At 49.9% G+C, this 19,942-nt stretch overlaps 1 protein-coding gene across 4 annotated transcripts in view; it reads right to left on the bottom strand.

The window, feature by feature from the left end:
• The window catches only part of PPP1R12B (protein phosphatase 1 regulatory subunit 12B), a 101,039-nt gene extending 82,054 nt beyond the window's left edge, over positions 1-18,985 (bottom strand). For all 4 annotated transcript variants that reach the window (XM_026053121.1, XM_026053124.1, XM_026053120.1 and 1 more), the window contains exon 1: positions 18,698-18,985. In XM_026053121.1, coding sequence (XP_025908906.1) covers positions 18,698-18,985 — 288 coding nt within the window. The remainder of the gene's footprint in view (positions 1-18,697) is intronic.
• Positions 18,986-19,942: the final 957 nt, after the last annotated feature.

The following is a 19,942-nucleotide window of genomic DNA, read 5'->3' as shown; positions in this document are numbered from 1 at the left end:
GTGGTTTCACATGCATTAACCGCTGCTAGAGGACAGCAAGGTACCCACAGAGCACAACATTCCCAGACTGCCTTTAAATGCTGATTTTTCATTCCTCCTTTACCTTCTGCCCTTAACCTGCCTGAGCTGCAAGGAGCTACCAAGAGACAAGAGAGGCGGGGAGGCCGCAGGATCCTCTTGCCCGAGCTCTGCGCTGGGCCAAGCTCTCGCACCGCTCGCGTTTCTCTTGGCAGCTGGTCGACTCCGAATGCCTCTGGAATAGCATTAACATCGACTCCAAATGCCTCTGGAATAGCATTAACATCTCACAGCTCGAGCAGCCTTTGATGCGAGCTACATCCAGCGCCCAGAATTACCCATGAAGCGCTCACAGCGAAGTTGGCTGCCGCAGTTCAAATCCCCGGCATCGCTGGGCACGTCTCCATCCCGGCTCACGGTGTTCCTGCCGCTCCTGGCAGGGCACCAGCTCCCAGCAGTTTTTCCATAGGGAGGAAGTGCTCAGTTTCTAAAATCTGCAGCCACGACATATTAGCTTCCCCCTCTTAAATAACAGGTGCAGACCTTAACTGCCCGGGACACTCGCTGCAATTCTTCATCTTCCTTTTTCTGCCAATCACCTGAGCTTCACATCACGGTAACAAGAAGGAGATGCTGAGGAACACGTTACAGAGCAGCTCTGCTAAACTCTCCTCACCTGGCAAAGCTTGTTCAGGTAGCAGCAAAACTAAAAACCTGATCTTTATCAGCAATGAGAGCTCCTCGTTATAACGGCACCGCTGAACGTTGCTCCTTCCTCCGCGTGGCCAGAAGGTACAAGAGTTTTCTAGCTGCTGCTGAGGGATCAGCAATGGAAAAGCCTCAAGAGGCTGCTTGTTTGCATCTCCCCTGAGCATCCCCCACAAGACAGGGCTGGCGAGATCAGGAGTAAGAGGAGCCAGACAAGATTAAAGCATTCAGGGGATCTGACCAGCCATCGCACCCCAACAGGCAACAACACGGAAACAGTAAAACACCGCTGGCCTCCCCACTCAGGACCATGAGCAACCTCGGGAAAGGGCGGCTAGAATTAAGGTTATTCAGGGTGGACCCCAGGGATTAGRCACCAAAACACTAGTCAGTCCAGCACAGGATCTCTCAAACACACACTGCCTCCAATTCAGCAGTGCCCAGGCCCATGACTAGTATGGCAAAAAGTTCCTGCCATGTAACCAATACAGACAGGAGAGCAACTAAACGATCTCACCAGCTCCCAAGAAATTGCTTGGGTTCAGCTGTTGGAGAAGAAAATTACCCCTTTGCCTCTCCATGGACAAGTGGGGATGGCTGAAAGCCCAGAAGAAAACAGAAGCAGTGGCAGGAATGGCCACCCAGTGTCACCATCCCAGAGACCGGYGCAACTCCAACCATTTCCTGCCCAACTCGCACGGTTTCTTGACAACTTCACACCCTGAGGAACTCAACACAAGCACTTTCAGGCAGAGCAGTGCTCCCCAGTGCTTCAAGGAGGGTTCCTGAGGAGCACGAGGAGCACTGGTTTGCCTGCCCAGCGGTGCCATTTGTGAGCGCTGCACACACCGGAGCACCAAGCAAGCTGCAGCAAGCAAGAACTTGGCAGTGAGCACGTTGCATTTCTAAAAGCAGCCCCATTGAGTAAATATTTAGTTTACAAACAGCATGTCACATCGCCCAGTGTCATATGATCATGTAATAAAATAGCAGCAATGTGCACACAAGAGTTTGGAAGCAAAGTTATCCAGGAATCCCACAATATCTCCTGTGGTTTTAATTCTAGCTATATTTAATTTCCTGATGTTCCCTTCTTCGTGATTAGGATTTAACAGAGGGAACCTATGCTTGTTTTTTGAGGAGAAGGAGGAAAGATGAAGGATGGGAAAAGAAGACATGGCTTCTAGCTTGAGCTTTTGTGTTGCATATGCTTCTACTACTATAAACGCATCCGTCTTATGGCAGTRTCCTATCTTGGAGCCTTGTGCGGTGCAGAGGAGTGAAAAGGCACTAATCCTTCGGTGTCACATTCCCAAGGAGCCACCCGCCTGGCTCCCACCTGCCAATCGCCTTGGCAGCTCCGCTTGCACTCGCACACAGAGCCCGGAGAGGAGCCACGTGCCACCCTTCCTGCTGCGCGRGAGGAAGCTGGAGAGGCCGGAGGGCTTCATCTCTCCTTCCTCATCTCGGGCTGTGCAAAGCCCCGCGGTACAATCAGAATGCTCACGATCCGCCTGCTCTTACTCCTTTTCTCAGCTTCTTCTTCAATTCAAAAGTAAATGTGGCCATGTAACTGCACGGGTAACTGCAGCCCTGCCCTGTTACAGTTTGTCTCCCTCTGYTCCATCACTGCTCCCAATTTCAGCAATTCAGGAGTTTTATTTTTGCATTTGAACGGCATGGCATCTTCAAGACCTTTACCACATCTGAAATCCTCCAGAAAGCCACTCCATTCTTCTGTACAGTGGAGCAGTCTCTACAGGTTTGGATATTGCTACTTGCCCTTTTCATCATCTGTGTTTAAGGCACAAGGCCCCCAGAAGAGGCACCGCCGAACACGAGGTTTCCCTCGGGCCAAGCGAGGAGCTGCAGGGAGCACGGGCAATAACCAGCCCTAAGCTAAAAGCAGAAAGAGAACGCTGTCCTGAATCCATCCCGAGCCCACAGAGCAGCTTAGGAAGGTTTAAGGCCAGACTGCCACAGTCCCTCCCTCCTCAGCCATATGTTCCCACACCTGGCCTTGCATCGGGTTTGCATCATGTATATTTTTCAAGGTATAAATTAGGCTTAAAGAAACAGATGTACCCTGAGAATGCTGCCTAACGCAGCTGGGATGTGGCAGTAGACACATGAGGGCCCTTCAAGAGCCAAGATTTACCATTTCACTCCTTAATCTTAGGCTTAAGATGGTTTTCCTCATCACAACCACATGCTGTACGCATCAAGGAGAAAGAAAGTCCATTGACTGCTTGCTTACAAGGGGCCTAAAACACTTGGAGGAGTTTTTTAGACAGTTAAAAACTTACTGCAAACCAGAGGAGGACATTTACGCTTGCAGAGATTAACTGCTAATATACTGGACTAGGAGAATTAGCAGGCCAGTAAAGTCATTCTGTCACAACAAGCCACGGTCAAATGGCTTAAATGATCAGACTTATGTTATATTCTCCTGTCCTAAGTATGAAATATATGGAAAAAAGCGAGGCTGGAGTTCAAAGGGGCCAATCTTCCACCAAAGGCAAAGCAGGAGCAAACACACGTCAACATGCGCTGCCCAGAGGCCAGTGCTCCCTGAGCAAAGCCTGGTGACAGCTGAACGGCATCAGGGTTGGATCTGGGAACACAGGCACCGGAGTCCACAGAAAACAAAGGGAAAAGCGCTCCCAAAATAGCCCCGCAACTGTCACCACTCACAATTGTCAGCGCTGGCAGCTATGACCTTGGCATCGCAGCTCGGTGCTTACAGGGGGAGCGTTTGTCGTAACYGGCACCACCAAAAATCCCACGGCCGAGCGGTCCTGCACCTCGGGCAGCACAGATCCGATTTGCCATCAAATGGGGCGGTTGTTGCTGCTGCTCCTGCAGAAATGTGGAGCTTCTCTGCTTTTCTCCTCTCTTCCTGGCCCCTGCTCCAGGTCGGACTCACGGTTAGTGTCCTGCATTGTACTTCTGTACTGGGAGCTTCGGACGATAAGGGAAATAAAAGCCCAGCAGGTAACAAGGGGAAAAAAAAAGTGCAAGACAAGTATGTCCAAGGAGCAGCATTTGCTAGATGACACTGCAGCACAACACATTGAGGGGAACAGGGTTCTCAGTGAAATCCTCAGTGCCGCCCCACATGCACCGAGGACATTGCCCTCTTTAAGAGGTGAATACAAATATCTACTRCGCCAGGCCAGAGATGCTTTAGGCGAATGTCTGGAAAATGCTTTATAATTAGCAGAGGAGCCGTGTTCCTGCTACGTGCCAACAGAGGACGAAGCATCACRGCCATGGCACTACCTGCTCTCACACGGGGACATCACCTCGGCGTGCCCAAGCTCCCGGCTCCGCTTCCCTTGGGAAACAGCAACTGCTGCTGTAAATAAAAGGTTGGCTGGACACACACRCATACACCCACTGCCTATCGTGTTGAGCCCCACTGAAACGTTCCTGACCGGGGCAGTGGGCTAAACTGTCCTGCGTCCAGGGGCTGCGAGGGTGGCGGGGGTAAGCAGGGGTGTCTTGGCCGTGCCCCGTCCCGAGACTCACCCCGCGCTGACGTTCCCACCAACGGCGCTTTGGCGAACGCAGCAGGACTGGCCGAGGAGCACAGGCGCGAGCCCTGCAAGCGGCCGAGATCAAACCCGCACGACACCCTCTCCAGCCTCATCTTATCTGTGTTTTATCCCATGTGTCCAGCAGCCTAAGCTCTATTTGTCCCATGCACAGACAGGATTGAACGCAGCGACTCTCCCTGCTCCCCACGGGGCTTTTAGGCTGTAATCAGTGAACTGGGTTTCCACTCACGCTCAGGGCAGCACAAGCACCTCTAGATCAGTGACAACCCCTGCAGCGGCAGCCTTAAAATCACATCTAGATCATCATTTTATTCCCTCCCTCTTCATCTTCCTCATTCCCCCTATTTTCCAACACAGTTTTTAATACCCATTATTTCAACAGCAGTCGGCAGCTAATACTTCATGCTGCCTGAAAACAGCTTGAAACAAGTCCAGCACTTGATCAACTGCCAGCACTAAAAATAAAGTCTTTTTATCACCAAAAACGCACGGACTGCCAGTTTTCTAATGGTGGGGAGCAGCACTGGCTTTTCAAGTCTCACCAGTTGAGTCGTTCTGACCAAGTTTGTCGTCGGCTCCTGCTCAGCCAGTGCATGCAGAACCCTRCCCTTGTATTGAACAACTGAAGTAACTTAATATTTCATACATTAAAAAGTTGTAACTATTCCACTCTTGCATAGAAAGGCAGGTACTTGGTTTTTGAATGTCAGTTCTGTTTTTCAAGCAGAATTTCCATCRGGAGTCTGAGCAAAGGGCAGGGCCTCTGCTCTAGTGACACCCATGGCAAAAAAGAGAAGGTGGCAGTGCAGGGTATGAAGAAGAAGTGACCCATTAAAGAAATGGGCTGTGGGTTAAAGGCACCAAAAAGGGACGAGTCCTGCTGGAATGGGTGTCCTTTGCTTGTYCCTTGCACAAAGACACTTTTATGGAGTAACCGAAGACTGTGAACGTACCAAGGATGGTGCCACGCGCTGAACTCTTTTCAAAGCCTGACACCAGACGTCTTGCTAGCTTGAAAGACAGACAGAACCAAGGTGTCAACTTTCTGCAGCAACAGCAGTAACATGAATCAGATTTTGAGTCTAATCATCAGGAATTGAGCACTCTGGGACCAAGGAAACCCAGAGGAATTCATCCTTGAGCTGCATTTACATCAGATTTGATGTAAACTTTTACACTGTCCAAAGAGAAATTTAAAAACAAGTTACTTGCTCCCATGCAACGCACACATCCTACGTGGTTTAGATGCTGATGGACCCGCGTGAGCTGCGGGTTGAGTACTCAGTCAGGGCTTYAGGTGACACACGGCCCTGGCTAGCAGCTGCCAAAGCATGCAGACAGCCTGGACAGAGCCATAAACCTCCGAGGCAAAGGGAGGATCCGCGGTGGGGAGCAGGGAGCACGATCTCCATCTCTGTGACTACCACGTGTACAAGGAGGCGCCAGACAGACTGACTGCGCATGGAGGTGACCTGGAGCTGCTACTCACCCTTCATGTGAAACAAACGCAGGTGGAAGTGCAGCCACTGGATGGTTGTTTCTAGGTTTATTGCACTCTGTTACCTGGGCAATCACCTGCCATCCAAGCAGYGGCAGCAGCCACTCCTCAGTGCCACTCCTGGGCAGCGGCTCAAATCTAGGAGACACGAGTCTGCTGAAATGAAGCCCAACTTCCAGGGCCATAAATCAGTCTCACTTCTGAGCAGGTCACCTATTTCTGTTGGGGAGGAAAGAGAAGCAAAGGGTAACGTGAAGTCCTAGGGGTAAAGGAAGAAGAGGTCACACAGGAAGGTCCACCACACCAGACCTGTGGGGCTACCACACTATAACATGACCATGGGTCCCCACACATGAAAAGGTAGGAGAAAGATTCCAGAAACAAGAAATAAGGTGTCAGAGAGAGAGCTCAACACTGGGACTTCTGGAGTGTCATTCTTGGAAACTGTGTCCTTACTAYAGGCAGGACGAGACACAAGGACAAGCAGGAAGCACCTCATTGCACAGATGGGGAAGCGTCTTCACTAGAAGCTGGGAAACTCCGGAAAAGGAGAGAGGGAGAGCTCTTATCACAACCACAAAGAACAAAGCTGAGGGCACTTAAATTAGCAGATGGTGTAATACAGAATTAGGGGATGCATGAGTAATTGTGATATTTTAGAAAACAGTCACCAAGGCTTTTAAAATTGGAAGTCATATGACACAAACCTACTGGAGTTCTTAAAGGCTTAACAAGCTTGAAGCTCAGGTGATAAAAACCACAGGGATTTCCACCAGGCTTCGGACCTGTTCCCTCACTAACAGTTCTTAAAGGCACTACGTTAAATGGATAAAAGGGAAGATCCTTGCATGATCAAATAGGTTTGTGTGATGGGGAGATCTCTGTAAAACAGGCAATCGTTTTTCTTGCCACAGATCCCTCCAGAAATCTTTCCTGTGTTGCTCACTGTATTGGATAAAGGACTATGAAGAGGATGAGAATAGCGAGACGATAAAGCTGGCTGATGATATTACCCTAAAAAAGTAAAGAAAAKAACCAAGTGGCGAATTAATCTTAGAATACTGAGCAGCCAGTGGCCACTGAAATTCAATGCAGATAACYGCAGAATGAGTCACGGACGAAAACACACCTAACGTCACACACAAAAYGAAAGGCTTGGAACTTATTACCACCATCCAGGAACAAGCTCTTAGGACTGTAACAAAGAAGCTGGATGGAAACATCAGCTCCAACCTCAAAAAACAACCCGACTGTTAGAGATTATTTTGAACGGGACACACAAACCAGTAAATACCATTTGGCCCCTATAGRAAAGTTCATGGTGTACTTGTAATTTCCACATCGTAAGGGGTCTCTACAGCCAGAAAGGATGTGCTAGGTACGGTGAGGTTGAACATCTGGGTTTGAAGTGGTATGAAAAGCAGGGTTAAAATAAAAACCCCCTGGGGAAGCAGGCCACTCGGCACCCACACTGTGCACTCGGCTGTAGCCTCTACCCACAACAAAYGTTCCAGCAGTAACTGGTCCAAGCGAAGGCGGAGGGCCCAGCAGAGCCCCTAATACCTCGAACCGCTGGATTCGAGACAGAGTGCAAAGCCCTGAACCCGCGTCAACACTTGTCTGCTTAGTCAGCATGATGAGATTAGTTAAGGCCCAGTTCCGCTCCACCTTTCAACAAACTCAGAGAAAAAGAGAACACGTTATCAGTGTATGGGGAAAACCAAAACGAAGAAGTCGAGGAATACTGGAGGACACAATTGTGCTTTGAAGCATTCACAACATGTCCTGGAAAGGCAGGGAAGCAGGGAAATTCTTCYGCTTAGGTGGGCGGCATCTAATACCAAGAGGCAACACAAGGACAAACAGGTCGTGGCATTAGGGCGGATCACCGACTAAATATTACAGCTCCGTGCAAGGCAGCCCGACTCGGAAAGCAGCTTAACACACACGGCGTCCCTGGGAACAGGCCTCGCCGCCCCGGGTGCAGCCCCCGGCCCTAATCCCACTCCAGCCAGACCTCAACTGCTGGGGCCAATGCCCTGCACTGACACGAGGGCTAGCATTAAATAATATATAAATAAATAAAGCAAATCTTCTCTGGGAGGTGTTTGAGACAAAAGCTGCTAGGAAGGCTCAGGAGGAATTTAGTCTATGCAGAGGTGGGGAGCTCTGCACCGAAGCATCGCACTCAGAGGAAGCCCAGCAAGGCTCCCTATGGGTTCAGAAGATACTACTTAGGCAGAAAGTTTCTATTAACTGCATTTAGTACATCTAGGTTAAAAAAAAAAAATAAAAAGAGTTTGAGAAGAACAAGGAGTTTGCCAGTCCTGGAAAGCGTGTTAAAAAAAGGACAGCAACCACTTGTTTTCTATAGCTGCAGAGCAGAACAAAGAATTCGGCCTCATTTGCAGGAAAATGGAATTAGGTCAAAGAGTGGGAGAAGCTTCCCAAGGCCTGGCTGGCCAGACACTGGGACAGGCTTCCAAGTAAGGTGCAGGAGATGAACTTCATGAAGATGTTTGGTTATGGCAATAAAATGTGAAAAAATAGAAGAGAAAATAATAACAATAAAAAAGGCTGGCAGTTTTGTTAACACACAGGTTTGGTGCCCTCACAGTTCTCATTCTGTTGCCCAAAATATCCATGACCGTAGTGGCTTCACTCTGGCTTAGAAGAGTTACTCTAGAATCACATTACATTAAGCTGCCTTTATTTTCCCTCATGCAGCAGCTCTTGTTTTAGATGAGACTTGGCCTTTTCGCGTCCCCAGCACAAGCTGCAAGAAGCCGGGCGTAACTTCAGCACATGGAGCTACTCCCAACAGCTACAATCAACTCTTTGTTCCTCCCTGGGTTTCTGCAGCGCCGAACAATTCTCTGGAAGATTAACAGCATCTAGACTAAATGGAAGAAGCTGRATTTTGTGCACCGACTAGACTGCAAACTGAAGGAGAGCCAATACTCCAAATAGCCATAAGAATACTTGGCCATAAGCATCGGGCTCTCTCTATAGCACTATTAAGAAGGGATCCGAAGCAACTCACGCAACAGGCTCCGAAGTCCAGGCCGTGGCTCTGCTGGCGCAGGGGCTGGCACCAGCCTGAAGACACACAGGAGACACACATATTTACTACTTATCTTCTTCGGCAGTTCAGATAACTCAAGGGACACCAATTGAGAAGACATCGTTCACAGCTGCGAAGGTCACGCTGGGTTTGTCCGACGTCCAAGAAGGAAGAAAAGCTGGTGCATAGAGCAAAGGATGCAAGGCATCCCTTGCAAGAAAACGCCCATAACGTGGTTATTCAGATAGATTTCAAGGGGATCCTTGTATTAGTTTAGATTTTTGCAAACGAAGAATAGGAAAACAAAAAAAAAGAAAAAACCACTCCTCTGCACACTATGGATCATGGAGGTGGGATCCCACACGTGTGCGTATTCATCCTCCGAGGTTAGAGATGCCATAAAATATAATCTTCATGCTGCTGCTGCAGAAAGTTACCCAAAGATCCAATGAAATTACCTGCTAAATATTTATGTAAGATAACAAGATAACATACTTAGTGCTTTGCAAAACAAACAAAAACCTTGAGTTTTAAAACTACTGCTTTAATATTGAAAACGCAATTTGCCGCATTATAGCCATCCTATCTTCTTTCTCTTCTCAATCCTAACATGTAATAATCTTTAATATCATATGGGTCAACTGTCTGGTACATGGTCCAAGAGGCTAACAACTTTTAGTTTACAGATTTCTTCAATCAGAATTTATACCCATGATTTTTTACCTGCATCACACCTTGCTGTTCTGTCCTGTATCTTTTTTAAACACTGCATTTTTCTCAAATAGCAGCAAATTAACCCATATGGTGAAAGCCTTCACAGTCAATTTGCTTTTTATTGGCCTGAATGTGTAATCCTATCAATAAACTTTGCTACCTGGTTCTTTATTCCCTCATCTTTCTCATTTCTAGGTGTGTGGAGCAGCCTGGATTCCAAAGGGATGCTCAGGCAACTTCCCCTCCTGCTGGAAACCAGTATTTGCAGCCTTCAGACAGCCCTTAATCACTGAGGTCTCTCTTTATTTCACCACAGCTTTGTTGCTTGGGCTTCCAGAGGTGAATCTTGCCAAAATCCCTGGGAAAACCAAGGTATTACCCTCAGCCGGGCTTCTCTTCATCAACGCTTGACAACTTCCTTGGGAAACTCTTTTGGGTTTATTTCCCAGGTTCTTCTCYGAGCCTCTTTTGGAAACTAGCATCACACGGAGCACTGTCACTTCCCACTGGCGTGGGGACCATTTTCCTGGCACAGAGACGGTGCTCTGGGATTCAGCTTATTTAAAGCAATATGTTCCACACCACCGATAATAAACATATCAATAAATATAGCGATTCCAAACACAAGTTCCTGCAGACCCTTTGAAGAAACATCCCCCGGTGCTGAAGACCTGAGGCTGATTTGACCGCACAGTTTTTAAGCCTCTTGCATCAGCACCTCAGCACGGTAAAGCTCCGAGAGAGGAACGACTGTTTTTCCTTTTGGAGTTGGTGCAAGGAGGACTGAAGGGCTGCAGAAACAGGATCGCGCTGCGGCACCGCGAAGCTCTCCGGCGCACAATGGCAAATCTGGGACAAATCCGTCATTCGAAACTCTTCACATTGGCTGCAACTGAGACYGAAACTGTCCTAATAGTGCCCAGGAAAAAAAAAACCAAACACAACACGAGACTGTGTGTTCCCTGAATACGGCCCGTATCCATTACRGCCACAATGCAGAGGAGAAAGCACAGATGCACCCCATCTAAAAGATGGTATATCACTACGGAGCTATGTGTCCTTTCAATTTTGAAACAAGTACGATTAAAATACTCCTAACACACCTAATTCTCAATTGTCTTTATCAAAGGTTCCTCTTGGCCATATCGACACAAGTCACATTTGTTTCTAGCGAATATCTCCCTCCTGCATGCACCTCAATAAAAACATGTAGCCCAGCAATCCTGCAGTTAAACATGTAAAGGGTGGGATACAGGAATACATGTAATACGTGCACATGGACAGAGAAGGGATGAGAGAGACAGCAAACCAAGCAAAGGGGAGCCAGATCCCTCCACAGCTGTCCAGGGGAATACTGAGTAATAGCAGCTTGTCTAACAACACTGTTTTTCCTCACCAGCTCCTCCTCTTCCCAGCTGGAAGCCACACAATCTGGTCTAAACCCAGAGACAGGGTGAGAAGCAACAGGCACAAAGTGARACACAGGAAATCCCATCTGAAATTGGGAGAAATACTTTACTGTGAAGGTAACAAAGCACTGAACAGGTTGCCCAGAGATGCTGAGGAGTGTTGATGATGGAAAACTGGCTACAAGGTCCATCTCAAACGGCAGTGATGAGCAGTGCCCAGGGCCTYCCTCAGGAAGTCAGCACTGGGGCCAACTTTTCAGTGTCTTTACTAATCACCTTAATTATTAGCATTTGTGAGGCAGAACACGCTCTTGATAGTTAGTGTTAATATCAAGGAGTTAGCGTTTGGTACCAAATTGGTTGGCGTGGCCGATGCATTGGATGACAGTGCTTGGTGCTGTCCCCAATGCAGGACAGACATGGACACACACATGGAGTGGATATAAGGAAAGGTGGAAAGAACTCATCTGCAGGGAGGATCTCACAGCTGCCTCCAACTACCCGGGGGAAGGGAAGAGCAGACGGATCCTTCTCCAGGATGCAGAGCGGCAGGGCGAGAGGCAGTCGAGGAAAGTGTTTGTACAGGTTACCCGTGTAGCTGCCTGGAAGAGACTGACACACACGGGCTTTCGGCTAACCACACGTTACTGATGATCGAAAAGCTGCCACATTGAGAAGGTGAGGCTGCCAGGAGCTGCTAGGCTTGGAGCAGGATGCAGCTCAATCTCCTCCTAAAGAACACAGGAGGAAACAAGGACCAAGACGAGAACCCAAAGGATGCATTCAAGGGACGAAACGGGCTTTAAAGGTCTAGTGAAGTTTTCACTACTTTTGGGGTGAAAGTCACTGGAACTCTCCAACCTTCTTTAGAAAGGGCCGTTTTAGCATTTCAAGCAGAGTTATATGCACTGCACTGCTAAAAAACCTCACACACCAAGAMGACAAGATGCTTTGGTAATAGACTGTTACACACCAGAGAAACCTTCTCTGCAAAACCAGATAGCCGAGATGAACAAACGTAGCATAGCAAAATACCCTTTTTCATACAAGTGTAGAGTATAACATGTCCCCAAACCTCCAGTGTCCTTGAGGAAGATACCTGTTCTGACAACTTCTCAGTAAAGGCTGGATCTGTCAATGGTGCAACTCAGTGCAGTGTTTAAGCTGCCTCAGAACAACTAGAGCAAGCCCCATGACTGCAGTGAAGGCAGAGTTCACCTTCCTGAGGAACATTCAAGGGAGAAATCCCCACCAATGTGTCTCACTCCAGGTATCAGCATGTCACAAGCCGTAATTAATAACAGTATTAGGAAAGGCCACCACCTGTATGAACACAAATCCTGGAAGGGAAAGAGAAACCCTGCTTCATGCTTTGCTTTTAAAATGAAACAGTTGCACCAACAGCAAATATCATCAGTTGAAGCCAACAGGAGAGTTTGGCTGACCCGGTTCGGCACCATGTGCGGGCCCTATGCGATTCAAGCTGGTTTACATCCCTGTAGACCCTGGTGCTGTATTTACTGGTCCAAACTAAACAGATGTCAGCCAGGCTAGACGTCCAGCAGAGCCCACACACAAAGCGGCAGCAGCTCCCTAAACCGCTGCTAGAAAGAGCCGCATCTTGTTAAACCAGCAGTTGTATTTGGGCAAGGCCTCATTCTCTGAGTTGCTGCCATCGCACAATTTCAGGCATAAAACAGCAAAAAKCTTTGTAATAAAATAGCATTAACCGTCCAAGGCGTCCAGGAATGACAAATTATAAATAGGAGGTGGCTTCAGATGGATTCCAGAAATGGATGGTGAGCAACCACTGCGTCAAATCAATGCTCCAGCTCAGAGCAGCAGAGGGGCTAGGCCGAGCTTGCCCCTGAAAAGGCAGTGACACATAAAAGGCTAAGGGCAGGTGGTCGTTCTGCACTCTGGACATTTCACCAGGATTTATGAGGAAGGCTGAAGAAGCGAGGCTGAAAACTGCTCGCGTGCCCCTGCAAGGCCGGGTTATTGCAGCATGGAAACACCCCAGCRCGACTCGCCCAAGCTGACGCCGTGCTGTTTTTTTCAGCTAGAGGAACTGCTAAGTAAAAACAGTATGTCCAAAACATATCATGCCATTTATCCTTAAAGAGCGATTTTTTAGCTATTCTAAATGAATAAAGACGGTATTTGAGTTGGGACACTTTCAGACTGCATGAAGTTGTACTTTCTAAAATACTATTAATTTGCAATTACTGTAGACTGTAATTAATGCAAGCAAATGCTGTCACAAAAAATGGTGTACATGCCTGAACCATGACTATTCACGGCCTATGATTTTCAACAGCTTGATAAGGGAACAAGGTCTGATGCTCAGGATTCAACTTCCAGTGTAGGATATGATTTGGGATATGATCCTTACTAACCTAGCAATCCAGGAAAGCAGCACTTCTCTCTTAAAAGAAGTATTGAGAAAGGCCCTGTTCTACAGCATCCAGAGGTCGGCTCCATCGTAGCAGGAGACGCATGTTYGGAGCAGAGAGGAGATTACATTTGGCACCTCCAGGCTTTGCAGGTAGCTGCCCTGTCCCAGCCGTGCTCTGCAAAGCACTGATGGTGCTGGCAGATCACACGGACCCCACTTGCCCCCAATAAAACCTTGTGGTTCTCTACATGGGCCTGCACGGACCACACTTACCACCAAGTTATTCTTAATTCTACTCATGGTGAAGTGACTCCTGTAACAACAGSCCCCTAAATCCCCCACCCCAAACACTTTCCCCTTTGTCCTTATAAACTGAAACGCTCCTCCCGAGGCACACTGCACATCCCCTCCTCTAAGCCGCCCCTTTCATCCCCGGGTCAGTTTGCGGTGGCCCAAGAAAGGAGCTGGCAGGGACAGCTGCTGCACCTCCCCTGCGAGGGACAGCTGAAAATAAACCGCACGCTCCGAGCCCAGGATTTGGCCGGGACACCTTCCTCCCGCTAGCGCTGCTCAGCTCGCGAGGCAGAGGCTGCGGAGAAAAAGGCACCAGACATTTCAGAGCATTGCAGGCTTCCTCCTCATTTGTACTGAGAAGAGTTAGGAAGAAAATATATAAATCACAGCCAATACAGCCCACCCCAACCTCCTTGAAAAGACTGCTCCCATACACACACTATAACAGGTCTTTCAGATGTGCAACGTAACCCTCAGCTCAGGGCTAGCCCATCAACTCCCGTCCCATATTTTCATGTTGATCAGTTATTATTTCAGCCTACGACAACAAGCAGCACTCGGATGTCTCGCAACCCCCTTACTACCCATTCTGAACCCAAAGTTTTCCTGAAACCAAAGTTTTTGCAAGAACGGCTGCCGACCCCCAGCATCGCTAGTCACCCAGTGAGAGCCTTCAGAAACCGCAGCACAAACATCAGGTTGGYGGCACTGTCACCTCGCTCACCCTGCAGCGCTTCTGGGCAGAAACGGTGCCTTTAACGGCRCCTTTGACGTTTCGATGGTTTCAGCCGCTCTAAGGGGAGATGCAAGAGCAGCCCGGTCGCAGCGCTGCCTTCCTCGCCCACTCTTATTGAGCCACAYCGATGCAGACGTGCGTTTCATTTGCAAAAGTAGGGAAGCTTTTGGCACACATCAAATAAAAGCTTTCCCTAATATACCACTGTATSCCCAAGGAGCTTCCCCAGTGGGAACAGAGCTCCGGATGGTCCAGTCACAGGGCTGCCGAGGTGACAGTTTTCCCACAGCACTGGGGTCATCAGTTCCACTTGCTGCCACTAAAGAGGCTGTAGCCAGAAATCCTACGGCTTCACTCGCTCGCTGGTTAGGAGAGCAGCGAAGCTGGACCCATCTAACCACTAAACAGGACAAACAGAGGCAGAGAGAGGGTTTCCCATCACAAACATCCTAAAAAAGATGAAGCTGAAACCAGAATAAGTTTCCTCGCAGCAGTCAGTAGCTGTGCACGGGCTGCGTTGGCTTCGCTTTCTAGACTGCCCAACCAACAAACCCTAAATGAAAGGAAATTCCCTCCGAGYGCCGTGCTAAGCAGCAAGACTGGAAGCCTCCAACTTGCTCCAGCTCAAGGTTGGCTTGTTTAGTCTAGAGTTAGTTCTACCCACTTGGGAGGCTGTTTTGAACGAAAGATATAAGGCACTGGGAGAAAACAGCAAGCCAAAAAAAAAAAAGGGGGAGCCAAATAGCCAAAAGCAAGATAATAAAAACATTAATATTGGTCAAATAGTGCTTAAGAATGTAGTTATCTTTGTCTAATTGCTGCAGTATTTTAGGCAGCTTCAAAGCTCTCACACTATTTAGAGAACATAACTGCTGTACTACCATTCATCAGTGGAAAAAAAAAAGTCACCTACCCTAGTGATAAAACCTATTTTTGACATAGCCAGATTTCAAATTTGACAACAAGCATCAAATATAGCATGAACAGTTTGCAACTTTTATTTATGTTGGCAGTTGCACATCCTGGGAAAGAAACCTTGCAGAGGATGGTGGCAAAGGTACGACTGCCCTTAGATAATCTTCGTTTCTAAGAATTCACAAATTTTTAGACCACAKAGCCACTCTATCTTAAGAAAGTATGCCTAGTGTATGGTTTTCTCACCACTTAATGAGGTAGACCAGCTCCTGATCTTCTAAGAAGCAGCTGTGACCCCCAAAACCATGTGCATACGTGACACCYGAGTTCTCCCATATGTGGTGTTTTGATATCTTCATATTCCAAGGCACAAACTGGCTTTTACCTTCCAGTGATTAAAAGAGGTCTCCTGTACACTGCCGCTGTGTAACTGTCCTGGGCGGCCGTCACATTGACCCTGGTTAGCCTGTAAAGCAAACCCAGGCCGCCCCAGCACCGCTGCAGTTCTGATGGATGATGCTCTTAAATGGATCTTTAGAATTAGCAGTGCCGGGCCCCACGCTCCCTAGCCCAGATGTCCAATTCGCACCTCCAGCAATAAACCAACAGCAACACAGGAATCATCCCTTCCCGCTCCTCAGCCTCACGGATTTGGGGCCAACACCAGTGCCTCAGCGAGGCTCCTGACTGCTGCGACTGGGGAAAGGGCTCCTCCATGCACTATCCTAACTGTGCTTTTGGGCTCTCCAAAAAGCCTCGGTTGCCTTCCGCTTGCCTAGGACTTTTCCCCACAAAGGGAGCAAAGGGCCAAAGCTTCTGGAGGGCCACGAAAGCCCGAGCAGCCTCATTTTGACACAGATGCCACTCTGAAGGGCAGCTAGACGTGCCTGCAGTTTTCCAGCGCTGACTCAGAAGCAGGAATAACAAACTGGCACTGCCAGAGAGGTCACAGCCTCAACTACCCAGTCGGAGACCGCTCCACAACCACAGTCGTCCAGCACCTTAAGGTAAAGCAAACCTAAGAGCCAGACAGCTTTAAAAGTAGAACTTCAGGAGTTATTTTATGAGCAACTCAGTCCTCTATTGAAGGGGCAAAAGAGAAACAGATGGGAAACCATGCAAGAGCAGACGAAGGATAAATGGTCCTTTCTGCTGTTACCATTTGTAAGAGAGTCCTTAGAGACAAGATCGTGGCGCTTTTTTCATTGAGAAGCCTTCCCAAACAGATCTTTTCTTTAGGAGTCATTCTGTGCAAAACTTCAGGGATTGGTGCTAATCCAGAAGTATTCTGCATTCTCTGAGGTAGAAATGCAAACAGAACTGAAGCCCCAACAAATATAACAAACGCTGACGCTGGTCTTCGGTCTAGGTTTAATGCTGTATCTGGCACTTCCAGAGAGGGCAGCCACCACAGGCTGGAGGCTCAGAAATGGCCTTGTAATTTGAAAGGTCATTTTCAAAATACAGCCTCCCAAATATACGCAGGATCTTGTTCCCCATCGCCATGTCGTTTCCCAAGTATTACAGGCTAATGACAGGAGACAGTCACTACCATCTGCTCCGTGTCTCAAAGTGTTGCATTTCTAATGCTAATAGAAGTTGTTTAAACAAAAAAGGTGTGTAGTATATTTAATTCATTTGTCAGCCAGCAGTTTGGGGACCCTCAATTTACTTGACCCCACCTGATGGCTCTTCCATAGCCAGTATCTTTTCCCAAATAAAATGAAAGCAAATATATCCAGAGCAACACGTTCAGTGATGAGGAACCTCTCCAACCAAGTGAGTAAGATGAACTTCGCACCCTGCAGAGCTTCTGAAGCAATTCAAACAGAAGACTCATTTCTTTAGCATCTGCTCGAGTACTTGCTCATCCACCTGCTTTTCAAAGCATCAATCCCTAATTGATACTGTTAGCTATGTTACCTGGTACTTCGTTAGCTTCTAAAACACAATCCTTTCCATATACAGGATTAGACTTGTGGCCAACCATGGCTTGCCATAGCCTCAAGAAGTTTGACCTTGCTGTGATAACCATCCATTGATCAGAGCCTAATGAATCTAATGAGCCTCATGATCCCCTTTCGGCCAAGCTTTGCGCTGATGCATCAGCACGATACACCAACACTGAAGAGATTGCAATCAACCCTGCCCCAAGAGCTGGAACACACTCCAGGTTGAGTAGAGTTGAATGGAGTCATTCCAACTCTACTACATCTCCATCCACCCTGGATTCAGGTTTCTTTCCTTATCAAAATACTCCTGATATCTACCTCTCCAACAACCGGCTCCTGTGAGTGCCTAGGTGACTGATTATTTCTGTGTCGATCACGAGCCGTTACAAACTTCCCTACTTTGTCCACCAAGTTTGACTCAACCCAGCAGCCCACGTCACAGATTCACAACGGAGTTTCAGAACCACGGAACTGAACGGAAAGGTACCACTGCTCTTTGTGCACCGACCRTCACGAGGATATGACCTAACAAATCACGATTTTCAGTGTCCCAAACATTCAGTCCAGTAATGCCAACCAAGCCACAAAAACCTAGTCAACACAACTACCACCCTTCTATTTGTGCTACTGAAATATCATTCTTCACCCACACAGCAAGCACACCATGGTGAAYGCAACACACCAACATCACTCCAGCTGCTGTCGCTGGGCCCAGGCCCGTCCCCAGCACCGTGCCTAGCCCGCGTGATCTCGAGTCCTGATCCTGGCTCGGAGCGGATCCGTCTCCCGCACCAGATGCGACAATCGAGCTGATTTCAGGGGCCCTGCCCAACTCCACGGCCCTCCGGGGCATCAACACACTGACCAATACCCAGGGGCTGCAGTTTCACATATTCCCTTACATTCACACGAATTTACCCAACGATAGCAAAAACAAGGGCTAAAATGCAACATGTTCCTCCAGATGGGCAAGCCTTGGCTATCCCAAAGCTAAACTTCCAAGATTACTTGTGGATGATCTTTAGCCCATTTGGATGTGTATTAATAGAGCCCACGCCGCTTATCTCGAGCGCTGGCACTCCGTGCCCTCCGCAGCGATGCCAGCAAGGAGCCCGGGGAATTTCCAAGGCAGCTCCGATATAACAGAAACCAGGACCAGACGGAGCCGCGTGCGACCTTCCCAAAGCCGCAACCTTCCTTCGGCRGGGAAGTTTTCCGAGCACCGCTGCTGTTCCAGCGGACCCCAAACACAAAGGCGCGCGAAACCTCTCAAAATAAGCCAATTAATGAATGAAACCCCAGCAACGCGGCCGCCCGGCCTGCAGCGCCGCACGTCGCCCCGGGGATGAGGCGGCTCCCCGGGAACGGGAGCGGGGCAGGCCCGGCCGCCGCTCGGCCGCTTTGTCCGCCCGCCGCCGCCGGGGCCGCTACCTGGTGCAGCGCCGTCAGCCCGTCCACGTTGGTGGTGTTGACGCGGGCGCCGCGGCCCAGCAGCCGCTTCACCTCCTCCGTGTCGCCGCTGGAGCAGGCGGCCAGGAAGACGGCGCCTTCCTCGAAGCGGACGCGGGAGCCGCCGGCGCCGCGGTGCCGCCCGCGGCCGCCCGCCGCCGCCACGGGCTCCTGCTCCGTGAGGGAGCCCTTCCAGCGCCGCAGCTGCTCGGCCCGCCGCAGCCGCGCCGACTCGGCCCGCTTGCCGCCCAGGTGCTCCGGCTCCGACATCGCCGCCGCCGCACTGAGGCGCAGGGAGCGCGCGCCGCGCCTCAGCCCGGAGCGGGGCGCAGCGCCCCCGCCGCCATCTTCGCTACGCCCCCGCCGCCCCCGGCGGCCTCCGCGGCGCCGCCGCACCTGGGCGCGCTGCGAACTACAGCTCCCGGCACCCCCCGCGCGGCCGGTTTCCCCCCCCCTCCCGCCCCCCCCGGCGGGCTGGGCGCCATCTCCGCGCCCGGGGGCCGTGTGGGCTGAGCGGCCCCGGGAAGGGCTGTGTGGGAGCCGCGGCCCTTCGGGTGTAGCCGCAGGAAACCGCCCTTGATGCCTTGGGAACGAGGCCCCATTTACCAAATGGAGCCCCCCAGGGCGAGCGAGCTGGCGCGGAGGGTGTCCAGCTAACCGGGAATTGGCCCTTTCCCCCGCGCTYCGCCAGGGCCCGGGCGGCACCGGGGCAGCAGCGGCCTGGAGGCGCCCCGGGGCGGCGGGAGCGGCGCCCTGGGCCCGGCCGGCTGCTCCGAGCAGCCTGGACGTGTCCACGAGGTTCTGGGTTGGGCTCCTAGCGCCTCGGCCGAGCCCCATCTCGTGGCCAGACGTTCGCGTGGCTCCCGGGCCCGCGCTGAGCCCTTGCTGCTTAAAACTTTGCTTGGGATTATAGCCCTGCCTGGCTAAACAGCCCTTCTTGCTCGGGCTGCCCCTCCTGCTCCCTGGGTGATTTTGCAGCGCCAAGCTGCGTGTTTGTGTTGAATTGTTCAGTAGAGGAAGCAGCAGAACAAGCACCTGGCTGAACCCTGAGTAATTGATTCATTAGACCAGACGGCATTCAACCACAAGTCTTAAAAAATTGCCATTTTTCAGAGAGGTTTAGGGAAAGCCCTGAGAGCTGCAGCTCCGTGTATCACATCCCCAGCAGGCACCCTAAGTAACAAATCTGCACAGGGACACAAATGACGGGCCGGGGGGAACATTGCC

Source organism: Nothoprocta perdicaria, unplaced genomic scaffold, assembly GCF_003342845.1.
Source record: "Nothoprocta perdicaria isolate Ctin4 unplaced genomic scaffold, notPer1 scaffold_97, whole genome shotgun sequence".
NCBI classification, from domain to species: Eukaryota; Metazoa; Chordata; class Aves; order Tinamiformes; family Tinamidae; genus Nothoprocta; species Nothoprocta perdicaria.
This window is presented reverse-complemented; position numbering and strand designations above follow the sequence as displayed.